Raw genomic sequence first — 15,274 nt, 5'->3', positions numbered from 1 at the left:
ACACATTACTTTTTGGCTACCTTAACATCAGTTATGGCCTAATGACATTGTATAAAAGTACCTGCATATGTTTGCATCAGCGAGATTGAAAATGGTGCTGTACGGTCCTGGCTCTCTTCTCATATTTGTGTAAGGCAAATGCTGCTCTCAGAAGAGGTATACAATGTAAAGCTGATGCAAGTGCGATAAAAAAAAAAAAAACAGGTGAAATATGCTTTACACTACAGTGTTAAAAAGTCATTTGAAGATGTACAAGCTGTCTCCCTGTGATTCCAAGTCAGTACAGGATTTGGCAAGGAGCAAAGCTCTAACTCAGGTCCTTATTCAAATAAGCATAGCCACTGCTGCCAGCACTGGAGGTGGTTAATGGGTTCCCATATTGAGAACTTTGTTGAATAAGATCACTTTCATTGCTTGGAACCTGTTAAATAATGACTAGTTCCTGCAAAAAAAGTCATCACAGGTCTGCATGTGTGACCACTCTGAGTTAATTTCTGTACTACTGCTGCTGTATGAACTCTTTCTGAGCACATCCGACCTGCCTGTGTTCTGAGCTGGAATGTATTTGTGCCCTGTACAGTACAGCACACACTTTGCACACCTCCTGCCAACAGCAGGCTAACCCCTTGCTACCTGCAGAATAACAAGTGAAGATGCTTTTCTGCCTATTTTGAGTTTTTCTTGTATGTTCACAGTGTTTTGAATAGTGCCATTTTTTTACTGTGCTCTGCACAGTGAGCAAATTCTGTCTGTTATTCTTTCACTTGAGAAGAGGGAAGGAGGGAAATCTTTTAAAAGTAAAGGATGACATGACTGTGGAGCTCCTGGTTTGTGAGGGAGCCTCCTGAGCAGATGTGATATTTTGAGCTACTTTAAACTGTTTGTCTTTTTTAATTGAGTAGATGCTGAATTGAGAACGTGCAGTTGATTCCAAATTGCCCTTTCCGTGTTCAACATAGCCCTCTAGTCTTAGCACGGATGGCTGCATAGGTGAGCACAGAGCCCATTCACTGCTCAACATAAGTTATAATGAGAATAAAATGAAATGCAAAGATATAAGAATATGAAGTTGAGTAACATCAGCACCCACATCTTCCAAGTTCAAAATTGCATCAATTTATTAGAACAAGTAAGATCTTGGTTTTAACTCTGCAACAGATCACAGCAAATTTGCCTCCTCTCCATACTACAGAACACTGAGTTTCGTGTTCTGCCATAAGACATCAGTGTCTGTATGGTACTTTGTGGAAGTGAATCACAGGGCAAGTATTTTTTTCCTCTTGGGAATAACATTGCCATTTGTTTAAAGCAGATGGCAAAAGGGATTAAATCACATGGCAGTGAAAAGTATGTCATTATATGTCATCTGCAATTAGATATTTCAAGTAACACTTGCTTTTCAGCTTTGCAGCGCTATAGGATTTTGTAGTTCTGTAACTAATTTTCTCATCTCAGAATACTTTTTCTTATTTCTGAACATAACCACAGTAGATGCAGCAGTATTACATAACCTTTTAATTAAAGCAGTTAATAATGTTCTGGTTTTATTTTGTACACTAATGTAAGTATAGAATTTCCAGTATAATGCATGGCTGATTTTATTGTTTCTAGTATCTTCTCATTTAGAGCTCATTCATTAGGAGGGAAGTTAAAAGTAGTGCACATTTTTAAGGTGATGAATGGAGTGAAGTCCATCACTGCCTTTTGAGGTACCACTGGTGTTGGTGTAAATCTGCACACCATACTCAGGGTTTCATTGCCTGCAGACTTCTTAAACAACAGGATGATAGTTTCTCATTTTCCTCATATTTATGATTCCAGCAACTTCAGTGCAGTGTTTTTTGCAGTCAGTGGAATTACTGGCACAAATGAAACTGGAATGGTTTGGACATATTTCTTACATGCTAATTTATTCTTTACTTAAGTAAGGTTGTTCCAATAGATATTAGGTTCAGGGCAGTAGAATGAGGGAAAGGAGCACGTTTCGAAACAAAGGAGAAGACCCTGGGTGGGGAATCTTTTGCCAGACAACTGGTTTGTAGAGAAGCAGCTCCAGCTCAGGGTTGTGCAGAGCTGTGACTTTAGCAGCAGGAAAAGAGGTGATACTTCAGGAAAGCAGTCATGAAACAAGAGTCTTGCTAATTGTTGTTTGATGTCAGGGAGGTACCTTGGGAGGTACCTTGGGAGGTCCATGTTTTCCTCGGGTAGTGTGATCTGTGGGTGGAGACATGGCCGTGTGCCCTGCTTTAGTACATTAAACATGTTTTGTGTAAGTTTTGTAATGGAGTTAGAGCCTGAAATAGATGCACAAGTGTGAATAAATAATGCATCGTAATGGCTGGGAGAAGCTGTTTATGGATGATCAAATTTTGCAAGATACTGAGTATGCAAACGCACCCTGTAAAATCTGAATCACCAAGTATATCTGTCTGGCTTATTTTGAAAAGTACAATCTAATTTTAATTATTTAGTATAGTACTTTACATATTCCAGGAAATGGTCTGTAGCATGTTGTGTAAAATGATGAAGTCTTAGTAGCATGAAACCTCCTCAGCAGCATCTGCTGTTAAATATTTATTGAGAAACTGGGGAAGGTTGTCTGACTTTTACTGGCATTCATCACAGGAGCACGTGATTGCCTTCCACATACATTCTATTGGCTGTAGCCAAGCTGCTAGAGGAGATTTAATGGAGTATCTTGTTCTGCCTTCCCAGATGCTACAGTAAACCTTTCTTTGAGTGTAAATTTTTGGTGGGGCAGTAGAGGGGAGGAACCATTGTGTTGGCATAGAGATTGTTTTTAGTTTAATCAAATAGGAAGTCTTCCAACAGTCACCTGCCGAGATTCCTTGACTGTCCCTTGGAAGTTTGATCTAGAGCTGGATCATAAATGATAAGAAATTAAATTTGATTTGACTGTATTTGTTTAGGGTCTGCCATAGAAAAATCAAAGAAACCAATGGCCTTTAAAAGTCATTGAATGTATTCCATGTTAAAGAATATATGAGAGACAGGGAAACTAGTACATTTGGTGGCAAGAATGAAAAGAGATTTTTGTTCGTTTTTTAATTGAGGTTGAGAATTGCAGGATAGTTGTTGCTGACAACAAAAACTGCAGAGAAGCTGTCTCCTATGCAAAGGAACTTGCCTTTACGACACAGTGGCAATGGGAAGGGGATGAAGGTTTAAGAAAGGCTTATGTGTTAAACACAGGCAGTTTTGAACTGAAGGTAAAAATGAATGCAGGAGGGTGTTTTTAAAACATAGCATCACAATTTTTGTGCTGTGGGGAAGTGGCCCGCTCTCTGGAGTGGTGGGATGGGACTGGTGCAGAGCTGCAGTGCATGAAGCAAGGGGGTGGGAAGGCACTGGAGAGAGTCAGACCAAAGCAGAGCTGGGGTCTACAGACATGCAGCTGCGGAACTGGAGACGAAGGCAACTTCTAGTAAAGGCAAGGTAGAAGGAGGTGCTGATGAATTTCGACTTAAGGGTAAGACCAGTGTTGCTCATAGTGGAGAGAAGTGGGAGCAGAAGACAGTGGATCCAAGTACATTCTGTGCACTCAAGGAAAGGACTTGGCTGAAGGGATGGAGGCACTTATTTGATAATTGTGCTTTTTTCTGGCTTTGATGTACAGTTTTCCCTTTAGCTTTTATGCACACTGTTTTCACAGCAGTTACATGTTCACAGAGCATTTAGCAAATGATTAAAAAGGACACCCATTTGAAAATATTCAATCACACCCTGAAACTTCCTATGTGAATGATGTAAAACTTGGGGAATGTGCAACTTTTCAATTTTTGCTGTTATTTTCAATGACTACAAGAAGAAAACATCAGTGCATATACTTCCATCCAAACACTAAAAATGGATAAAAATGGCTGTGCTAATACTCAAATTGCAGTCAAAAATTAGTGACTATTTCCCTGTATTTTGAGCTCAAGGGAGAACAAGTATCTCTGTGATTATGAGATAAGAGGTTTCTCTTTTATAATAATGCCCATATTTTCTCCTGCATTAATCAACAAGAAGCAGCTTCTATTAAAGGGTAATATTAGTATGTAATGGATTTGAAACAGGTGCTTTGCTTTATTTTTTGCTTCTGCAGTAATTTTGTGTATTGGCCTTGACTTTTGATTTCATCAGCTTTTGTGAGTGAGAAGTGATGGATCTGGTCTGTTGTTGGGAAACTACCGTATAAAACCAAGGTGCTTAGGGGCAGACTTGAGAGTGTTTTATAAATGACCTCCCATTTTGGCTTTTGTAACAGAGTTGTGCCCTTCTGCTACTCAAGAAAATGTTTCCCAAAGTCCAGACTACGCTCCTTTGTGTTGTACCTGAAAGACTGTCCAAAAGCTGGGGACTAAACTGATTGTTTGCCAAGGTCTTTGATTTAATGTTTATTTCAAAGCACAATTGTAGTTTAAAAAAACCCCAAACTGTCCATAAAATATGAAGCAAACTTAATCAGCACAATAATGTCTGAGTGTGGTAACAGGGAGCTCAAAAGAATAGTTTTGATGTGTAAATGTCCCCTTTTGTTTCAAAGGGAGTGAATTTATGTGCCAGAAACACTTTTTTTTCAGGGTTTAAGCTATTTCTGTCTTTGGGAGGGAAGGAGAGGAAGCTTCACTGCAGTGTTTTGCACACCTGCGGGGTGCAAACTGGGACGTGGGCAAGGGAGGCGTGGGGATGTGCTGGCTGGCGGCAGAAAGGCGGTCTGGTTTCATCTTCTGAGTCTTTGGAAACGCTTCTGTTTCTCCAGCAATGTTCAAGCAGGAGCATTAGCCACTGGCCACAGTTTGTTTAGACTTCAGCCTGCTGGCCAAATGTCTTCTGCAGATTATGGGCCAAGGGACAACAGTTGCAGCTCACTTCAGATACACCTGCATTGGACACACCAATGAAGAGGCTGTGGGAGTTTCCCCATTGCTTCCCTGCTGTTGTCATCAGTGAATAGACAAGTCGCCCCTGCCCCTGGAGAGGTGCCCTGTGCCGGCACTGCTGCATTGGGTGGAGGAGCGGCCCCACGCTGGCAGCCAGTTACATTCCTTGTGATCCTTGGTATTCTTGGTGTTTTGGGGGTTTTGTGGTTATTTTCTCTTCATCATTTGAGTGCAGCTGTGTTTAATGAGCTGGAAAAGAAGTAGGTCAATAAAACATGTGTTCATTGTTAGCAGAGTACCTGTTGGACCATGTGTGTGTCTGTAATTGACCATCTAAAGCTTCAAAGCTTAGCACAAAGACAATTTAATAGGGAATTCACACCTAAATAAATTAATATTAAGCAGAAGCTGCAGTTGGCAGGCAGGATGCCCTGCCAAGGTGAGACTGTGGGTATTTAATGCACAGACAAGTTATGATTCCAAGTCAGACCTATTTTTAAGTCTCTTATTGATATGCATTAAAAAACAGCATGCCAAAAATAGTATAGAAGCTGTGTGCTTTAAAGCTGACATAACTGATACATAACCATGTAAGTAGGTTAAAATTTTAAATTATTTCAACCTAGGGGCATGCTATGAACTTAAAGTGCTATCACTGGCAGTGTTTGAGTTTGAGATGTTTTTAAATTTTTTTTTTTGATAACACCAGTGTTAAAATAGTGTGTTTACTGGGCTTTAATAAAACAAAAGACAGCTGCATCATCATATGACTCCAAAACCTAGATATTTAAGACAAGTATCAAATACATGAGTTGGAACCCTTATGGAGCTTTATGATAAAGCAGTTTTGGTGGAATAAATATAAATTTTGCCTTAGCCAACAATTTGGTCCCAATTCTCTAGACCAAACTTATCTAAAGAATTATGAGGCAAAACCTGAAAACTGAATTGCGTTGTTTTACCTAAGCCAACAAGTAAACAAAGAACAAAAACATGCAGAATAATGGCATTTACAGTAATTTTACCATGATCAAAAATCCAAAGTACAGACATGAAGAAGAGTTATGTTGCAGACCTTATTTGTCATGGATGTTATAGACTTTGAATTCTTTCTGTTCTGTGTCTTGTAACAAAAAAAATGCACGAAAAGCAGACAAGACTAATTATGGTAGGATCTATTATGGCCTAATTGCTCATCTGCTTTTTGTGAAAGGTGCTTGTTTGCCTAAGAAATGCAGCTTCTTCTTTTCACAGGGTTGAACTGGTTAAAAGTAAATAGCACTGTTAAAATTCCCAGATTGATTTCCTGCCTTATTCAGTCAGCTGGGAAATAGATTAGGCTCCCCTTTCCTTGGTGTAGCTTCAGGGTCAAAATATTTTTCCCAGTGTTTTTTGAGACCTGGTACCAAATTCAGTTCCTGCTGTGAAATCAGATTTACTGAGGTATGAAGGCCTGGTTTCTCGATGGTATTTGAGATTTCGACTCCCAGTGAAACTGCTGGGAATTGTCCTCAGATCTTCAATGCTTATAGACCCATTTTCTATACCAAGTGGTCTGAACCTGTGTGGCAGCAGTGATGTCCTGGCTGTTCCATGGAGAAGGGCTGTGCTGCCCCAGCAGGTCCAGTGCTGCTGAGTGAGGTTCCCTTTCTCCCACCAACCATCAGCTCCATAAACAACTGAACCTGCGGTATGGAAAATCCATTGCAAATTGGTACAGTCTTAGTAGGCACTAAAAAAAGCAATCAAAACTGATCATAGTGCCTTTCTTCGGGAGGAAGAAGAGAGGTGGAGGTGCCTGGAGTTCCCTGGGGAATCAGCTGTTGCTAATGAATCTGCATGGAAACCACTGGGAGCATCATTAGAGACAGAGAGGTGCTGTGGGATTTGCCAGTGGGGACTTCCAGTGGAGCTTGTGGGCTGCCATTTGCTATTGAACTGTAATGGCGAATGAGAGCATGTTACCCTTGAATTCCTTTGAATATCCCAGGCCCTGTAGATTTAGCACTGGTCTTTAGGTGTCTACTTGTTCTTTGCATTATGCATGAGTGCCGGTGGTGGGATTAAATACAGCAGCTCTGCCATTTCAGATAGCTTTGACCTGAAGTTGATGTGTCAGCTGTCAGTCCGGATGAACTTGTTACCCAAAACCTAACTCTCTGTTATTTTCAGAGGAGTAATGGTTTTGAGAATTTTTAAAATTTGTTGCTAAAAGTGGCATAAATCTCTGATTTAATGAAATTTTATTTCATAAAGAGGGCCAACATGGCACAGATCTCTGAAAGTCACTGCAAATTAATTTAGTGTATATATGCAGTTTCTGCAAAATCCGTGTGGTGACTTCCCCCCCCGAATGTCATGCCCGCCCCCCCCCCCCCCCCCCCCGCCTTTTCTTTTTCTTTTTTTTTTTTTTTTTGATAAACAGCAGGGAGGGTATCCAATCCAGCCTGACCTCAGAGCTGACCCAGCTTTGAGGAGGAGTTTGTATCAGAGGCCTCCTAAGATCCCTTCCACTTTGAATTATCCTGTGATGCTGTGAAATAAGGGTCAGAGCTGAAGGAGAAAAACTGGGGATGTCTATTAAAAACACAGACTTGACAGGGTTTTTTTTGCCTGGAGTGTTTCCTAGTGCCTTGATAATGCCTTCCTGTCCTTCCCATAATTATCACTGTGGGCACTCCAGCTTACCTGAAGAGCTCTGATCCTCAGGGGAGAGAGGAGGGGTGAAGGAGAAAATCCGTGGCATATATTTGATGTGGAAGTGCTTACATCCTATTACAACAGACAGAAGGTGAGAATCAGTGTGACTAATGAGTTGTTTACTTGGCTTTTGTACCACCCGCACCCCCCCTGGCCCCCGCAGCACGGGCTGTGTTTGTTTTGGTATGTATTGATCTCAGATTCCTACAAATGCCATTGCTTTGTCCTTCACCTTCTGAGCAGTTTATGTGATGCCACTAATTCTGTTTCTTAGTGCTACAGGAAGGGTAGGTTATGGTCGTTAGGATGTGGAATGCCACCTTTTTTCCTTTCCTGTACAACATTAGCATGTTTTTAGCCAGGAGCTGTCGTTTCTCCGAGTTTGGACCCAGGCCCCATTTGGAGAACTGAGGTCCCCTTAAAAACTCCTGTGAAAGCTGGCCCCACGCACGACAGGCCTGCAGTGTGCTGTTATTGTTATACTTAGGTTGCTAGAAAAGTATTTTTATTTTGGGGGAGTGTCTTTCTGCAATTTCCTGATACCTATCCTCATGGTACTGGAGGTGCACTCATGGAAAACGGGGAAAAAATTAGATTTGTTTTTAATGTTGGATTTGGCAGTATGTGTCTATGTGCATTAGACAATTTGTGATTTCCCCCCCCCCCCGAATTTGTTAGAAACAGACTCTTAAGTCCTTTTGAGAAAATTGATGGGGGAGACAACAGTGAATGCCTGGGTTTTCTTTATTTAATGAAATGGTGTCAGCTGAGATAAAAAGGAGAAAAAGCTGGACTTCAGTGGTATTTTGCGCTGTGGTGTGGCCCTGCTGGGCTGAACAGGCTACATGGCCCCAAAATGTTGCAAGTGCTGTCACAGTTCACCTAATGTTTGGTCTCCAGCCTCAAGTAAGTCCTTCTTTTGCTGGGGAGTTTGACCAGCCCAACACTGAAAGAGTTCATTCTTCTGGTCTGCAGTTTGGTTTTGTCTAGGGTATACATGGTGCAGCTGTGGATCTGGCTCTGGCTCTTTAGGAAAGAGTTACCTGGAGTGTTGTAGGATAAATAAATTTCGCATAACTGAGAAGCAGTTAAAGGGTGTTTCAGTTTGCACATAACCTCCAGGGGCTGGCATGTGGTGAGATGCCAACAGCCCTTGGCTGCTGCAGAAGTGGGAGGGTGTGGGGACCTGGGACTCTCACAGAAGACCTCATGGAAGGGCCTGAGGTACAGCTCAGCTTCGTTAAAGCTTTGGAAATCTGGGAATATTCTCTGCCCTTATATAAATATGAAGGAAAGTAGGTATAAATGAGCAAGAGGAAGGCTGTGGCCAGGTACAGTCACCTTCGCTTGCCCTTTCTGTGCAGGGTGCAGGAGCAAGACAGCGGGCAGAGCCCAGTCCAGGCAGGAGGGGTTCAGGTAGGGGCAGTGGGAACACTTTTGCTGGGTGCTGGTGATGTGGGTGCCGGTCTGGTGGGTGCGCTGTTGAGCTGAACACAGCCTGCCTGAGCATCACTCGGCAGGTTGGAAGGGAGCAGAAGAAAGCATAAGAAAATGCTCAGTTTAAAGAAAGGGAATAATACGAAACTCATTTTGTGGCTGATGTTGGCAGTTGAGTTACAGTCACAATGAAGGAGGTTCATAAAAGGCCGGTGGTTCTTATGTACCTTGATCCATACCGAGTTCTGACTGTCAGCCACAGTGCAGCAGAGGAGGGCTTGGAGAGAAGGGCTAAGGAGGTTCCTGGGGGTCCCCCGGCTGACTGGAAAGCACAGGAGAGCTTCCCGGCTGCAGTTTTCTGATAGCAGCCCCCTTTGTCAGCCCTCCTCTGCCTCGTCTGCGTGGATAACTGGTTTGTTTAACTTTTTTTTTTTTTTTTTTAGTATCCTCAGCTCTCAAGAGTTCTTTAGTGGGCAGCAGCTGATGCTTTCAAGGCTGGTTCTGGAGGTTTCTTCCCTGATTTGGAAGATCATTTATAGAGGAGGATTTCTTCTACCATTCTCCTGCTTGGGGCCAAGGGCATCCAGTTTCCTTGTGCTGCACCAGGGACTTTGGGGGAGGCTTCTTGGCAGCTGTTGCTGCTCTCTGCATAACAAGAACCAGTGCTAACTGGTGGATCGGTCCCCTTTCCCCACTCTCCCTTCACCTGAGGCTGTTATTCCCAACTCTGGCAGTTCTGCCCTCCCTGAGCAGCTGCTCTTGGGGTGCATCGTGCTGTTGCCTGCGATACCGGCTGGTCTCTGGCGTGGCTGCTTCCAGCATGGCACCAGGCCCCCTCCCCACCAACAGGCTGAGTCTGTTGACCCTGGGGACACATTGTGCTTTTATTAGGCAGAGCCTGTGTTGAATGCCACCTGAAGTGTGGCCACAGCGAGCCCCTTCCCTCCTCAGTTGGATTAAGCACAACCTTTCCAGCCCAACAAGCCACTCATCACCCCAGTGGCAGCTGGGCTCTCACCTCCTGGGTGCTCTCCTGCTGTTTAGGTTCTCCCGATACAAGAGAATTTAAAAAAAAGGGGGGGGGGGGAGAATAAAAGGGCAGCTAAACTACCGATAGATCATTTATTGATAGTTACAGAATCTGATTTGTTTTTCCAGAACACTGACAGTTTCCACTGCTCAGCTCTGCTGCTTAGAGTTGTAACAGTTAACGAGAAATGGTTTGGAAACAGCTACTGTTTTAATTGGTGAAGCAATTACTGTTTAATTTTGATGATGGAAAATAACTGCATGTAAGGTGTTTCTCTCTTTTCCGTGTTTTTTCAAATTTGTAATTAGGCTTCTCCAATTGTGTACTTCATAAACTTTGGAAATGTCTTTCAAATAAGTGCTTACTGCCTGGTATTCTTATGCGCATAACTTTGTTAAGGTGAATAGACTCACAGGACTTAAAAGGAATATTAATGTGGGTAAAATTACCCCAAAATAAAAGCGTTTAGAGGACCTTTCACTGGTAGGGCTCTTTTTAGTAAATAAATAAAAGTGAACTATCAAATTTCTATAAAGAAAATCAGACTGCAAATTGTAATATTTTTCTAATGTGGCTATCAAAAAGAAATAAATGCAAAAGTCATCTTTAACAAAGCGAGGCAGTTCAAGTAAGTTAGGGAGTCAAATCCTGCTGTGTTATGTATTGCAAATAACTCGTCTGCAGTCAAGACTTACTCTGGATTTTCAGCAAGACCAAAACTTGATCCTTTAAATCCAGTGTAAAACAGTGAAAGAAAGGGAATTTGGGATTAGTTTTCTTAACATGCTGTGTCATCCCACCATGACCAAGCAACATTTGTGTATAAATACCTTGCCTCTGCTACTGTAACTGCATTCTCGCAGTATAGATGCAGCAGGTATAACATACATGTGGTTTATACACTGGTAGCTGAAGCTCCAAAGCCTGTTTGCTCCCCCCAGCTGTGTGAATATCAAAGAGGAGAAGGTGCTGAAGGCAGAGGCAGCGATAGGATGTGTTCCCACCTGTCTGTTGCATCTCCCACCACTCCACATGGCCGTGGCTGGGAGCAGTGTGGGAGCCTAGGCTTTGCAGGGTGCCAGAAAGCTTGTTTTGCCTTAAACTCCTGCCTCGGTCAACAAGACTGGTGAAAGTCACATGTGTTGGGGGAATGCCAAATGTGGACAGGTGTCATTTTAAATTGCCACCAGTTAGAGAGACATTGTGTGTAAAAAAACAAAAACAAAAACAAAAAAAACCAAAAAGGCAACCCCCCAACAAAACAACAACAAAAACACCACCCAAAAACCCCCACAACAGAACAAAACCAAAACAAGCCCCAAAAAAAACCAAACAAAAAAACCCCAGCCCAAAACAAAACCAAAAAAACCCACAAACAAAAAAAAAAAACCCAAATATCTCCTTTATAATACATTTTCATTGCACATGCATGTGAGAAGGAGTAGGAACCAGAGCAGGCACGAAATGTCTTTTCAGTGCTCTGCATGAATGGCTGAGGCTCAAAGGACCCCACTGCTGGGTTTGCTTGCTTCTGGCATTACCCATGCTGTGGGAGCAGTGCCAAGCTCCCCTTCTTCCTGCAGAGTCCTTTTTGCAGAAGGAAGACTGAAAAGTTAACCCTCGTGATGAAATAGCAGAGGTTGGTCAGGCCAAGATTATAGTACCAATGGTGGGAAATAGCTGCATGTTTTTTGTGGGTTTTTTCAAATTTGTAATTAGGCTTCTCCAATTAGTTCTCCAAAAGTATTGCAGCCAGTCCATTGTGGACTTTACTTATCCCTAGGTGTGAGCATACACGCTCCCTTGTTATGCAGCTTGTTTTTATGGTAAAAATTGCTTTGCAGAAATACAGATGTAGAAAAGCCAGCTGCTAAGGGGTAGTTCCCAAAGGCCTGAAGGGGTACAGGGAGCTGACTAAGGAGAAAACCCAACCATGGTTTGTTTTTTTTTTAAGTAGTGCACAGATCATCACAAAAGCCTTCAGAGCTTAATGATGGAAAACAAGTACCTAATCCTCTGCATTTGCAGGAGCAAATTGGGAAGATAACAAATGAAGATCCTTGTGAAATAATTTCTTAGTGTTTGAGTGCAAGTATTATCTCCATGTCACACTTAAAGGATTGAGACAATAATAGAGTAGTTTGTGCAAATAAATTGGCAGAAAAAGCTGGATGGTTATACATCTGTTACAGACTGCAAGTGTTAGTCAAGTAGACTTTTAACTGTTTACTCAGTTGATTCTTCTTTGTCTGTGAAAGGAAGGCTTGCAAATAAAATTCTGTGCAGTGATGACTGTATTAGTTTTACAGTTGTATTATTATTAGTTTTACAATTGTATTATTATTTTACAATTGTATTATTACTAATAAAAGTACTAATTATGTGCTGTATGTTTCCCTCCAGCCCATCTCTGACAGCATTTATGCCTTTCCGTTACTGCGTGTCTGGCTAGTGAAGTAGGGCTATAAATTTTTTTTACTGTAAAAATAGTGTCGGTGATCATACCTTGGATGACAGTGAACAGACTTGAACAGATTTCAGTAAGTTTGGGTAAGGTACCTCTCACCAGGCTGTAGTATAATTTGTAATATAGCAGTGTTTTCCTTTCTAGACAGGTGCAGCAAACTAGGAAATGGTGCTAATGAAAAAGTCAGAATTTGCTCTTTATGATGGTACAGGCATGGCAGAAGACGATTGTGAAATGTCGTTCTCTTGTGTGTTACAGATCTGAATGCATCACAGACCCAGTGTCCCCAGACAAGCATTCCAAACCAGGCACCCATCCAGCTGCCAGGGGTAGAAGCACAGCTGCTGGACCACCAGCCTGAGAGCCTGCAAGATGCAGAAGGAGGAGGCAGAGTAGAGGAGAAGATTGTTTACCTCTGAGGCTCTTTTTTTAATCTTGGTAGCACTTTGGAAATATAACTGTGTTTGCTTTTCTGAATGTCCATAGTTGCTCTGTATGACCAAATGGCTTTAAGGATAGTATTTAATATTCAGTGCAAGATTTTCCCCATGATAAATATAATGGTTAAGTTATTCTGAAGCCTTTGTTTCATAATCTTTAATTTATGACATGATTTCAAATGCTTTGTGAGAAACAATGGGTAGCAGAGGAGACTTAATTTAGAACTTTAAAGATGTCACCAAGAACTGTGAAAGATAGTGTTGATTTTCTCTTGAGTCCTCTTTTTAAAAGGGCAAGCTAAGAGAGATGGGCCTGTTATTTGAGATTTCAGAGTATGGATCGTTAACCTTCTAAAAGTTGTGATATAACATGAGCATATAGCAATGTAAGAATGATGACTATAGTGTTTGCTGAAATGTGCTATGAACCCTTAACTATCGGGTTGTTTTCCTTATCCCCTGGCTCAGGAACTGCTCAGAAGAGGATGTTTTTTATGGTCTCAACTTAATTGCATAATTGTAAGTGTTTGTTCATGTCCCAAAGCTTATCATCATTTTGGTACTACTGCCAGTTTCTGTGCAGAGATGGTGTAAATCAGTTTGTTATTGTATTATAACCGTACCTCATTTCAGTAAGTGCCCTTACACATTAAAATTTACCAGATGAAGCCATCTCACTGATCAAAAGAAAAGAAAGGGGAAAAATAATAGGCTTTTAGTTAACTCTTCTGCTTTCCCATGTAGAAGCCAGCTAGATTCCTGCTTTTAGGTTCACGGGATCATCAGTGTGTTAGGCAGTAAGAAGCCAGGACCTGTTCATGCCTTTTTGTCTTTCAGAAATATTTGTACACTTCTGTTGACTTGAATAAACATTCTGTGCATTTCTGCAAAACTGTAACTTCAATTCATTGTCAGGTCCTCCAGAGAAGTTTGAAATCAGAAGGCAAAAAAAGTAAAATCTCCTTGCCTGTTTCACACTCTGCCCTGCTACAGATGTGCCTGCCTTGGTCCAGCACAGCCAAAGCTGTGCTTCAGGCACCACAGCTGGAAAAACCAAGGATGTGCCTATTCAAGAAGACGTGAGCAGTCCTCTGGACTGGCCAGGTGCTGCTTAGTTTGGCTGACAGCATTGGCAGTGGTGCAGCAGAGATGCAGCTGCACAGCTGCTGGATCAGCGCTGCTTCACATCTGCCCAGCTCGTGGAGCAGAGGAGCACAGGATTGCCCCTGCCCATTGGTCTGGATAAGACCCAAGCATCGTATGGTTTTCATTTTACCTTAAGCCTTGCATTGTGGAAAATCTTTTGCAGGGGCCAGAGTTCTAGACAGGTGTTTGTCAGCAAGCATTTCTTGATGCAGAGGATTCTCTTCCAGGAACTTCTGTGCTATTGGGAATATTCAAAAGCAGAGCTTTCTGAGTTGAGTCTTCCTGGGCTACTAGACTAACTGTTCAGTTGGTGTCTTGGGCTAAGAACTGAGAAACCGACGTTCTTGATGAGTAGGACCTGATTCCTACCTGGTATTAATTGGTGTGCCAGTGTTATTAGGGAAAGATTGGACCTGCAGATGTATTTTCTGGTTTCTATTTCCAGCCTTCAAGACTCCTGCTCACCTGACAGCACTTCTTTAATATGTCTCCTTATAAGAGAAAAAACCCTTTTAGAATTTCTGGAAATGTTTTACCTTCTTTTTCACAGTTAGACTAAAATGAAAATGGGAATCCAACCTCTCTTAAGGGTCGTACAGTAAGGACACTCCACAGCCTCTCTATTATACCAGTCAGCGATAAATTCAGGGTTGCCATCAGAACAGCTTTTTGGCAAATTTCTGAATAGCCTGACCAGGTTCTTGGGATGTAGTATGTCCCAGAATATGTGCATTTTGCAGGGACCAGCCGGAAATTGGGAAAAACTGAGTTATTTTCTCTGCAATTACTCTCTCTGCATTTTATTACGCCTTCGTTGGAACATCTGGTACTGCTTACTGTCAAATCCAAGCTGCTGGATGGATAGCTGGTGTCCCAGCCTGGTGCGGGAATTCCCATGTAAACATCTTGCCACTGGGAGAGGAAGAGAGGATACTGCTTCTCTCATCAGTTTTATTTGAGGGACTGGGAGTTGAAAAGTGGCTGGCTGGGACTTCAGCTGTTGTGCAAATTCCTTGAGTCCCCTAACATCAGGCAGCATCTTATTTTGCTCACCTGTGTTTACAGTAAAACTTCTGGCACTCAAAGAAGGCAAAGGGAGGAAACAGATGGCCTCTAGATTTAGGTATTTTAATTGTAGAAAATGTTTAAACTATAGACCAGTATGGTC

General features: G+C 42.1%; 1 protein-coding gene across 3 annotated transcripts in view; it reads left to right on the top strand.

Moving 5' to 3' along the window:
* ARHGEF28 (Rho guanine nucleotide exchange factor 28) overlaps nt 1-13,852 on the top strand; it is a 100,380-nt gene extending 86,528 nt beyond the window's left edge. For all 3 annotated transcript variants that reach the window (XM_074856354.1, XM_074856353.1, XM_074856355.1), the window contains one exon: nt 12,779-13,852. In XM_074856354.1, coding sequence (XP_074712455.1) covers nt 12,779-12,939 — 161 coding nt within the window. In that variant the 3' untranslated portion in view covers nt 12,940-13,852. The remainder of the gene's footprint in view (nt 1-12,778) is intronic.
* Nucleotides 13,853-15,274: the final 1,422 nt, after the last annotated feature.

This window comes from Strix uralensis, chromosome Z (assembly GCF_047716275.1).
Source record: "Strix uralensis isolate ZFMK-TIS-50842 chromosome Z, bStrUra1, whole genome shotgun sequence".
Lineage (NCBI taxonomy): Eukaryota > Metazoa > Chordata > Aves > Strigiformes > Strigidae > Strix > Strix uralensis.
This window is presented reverse-complemented; position numbering and strand designations above follow the sequence as displayed.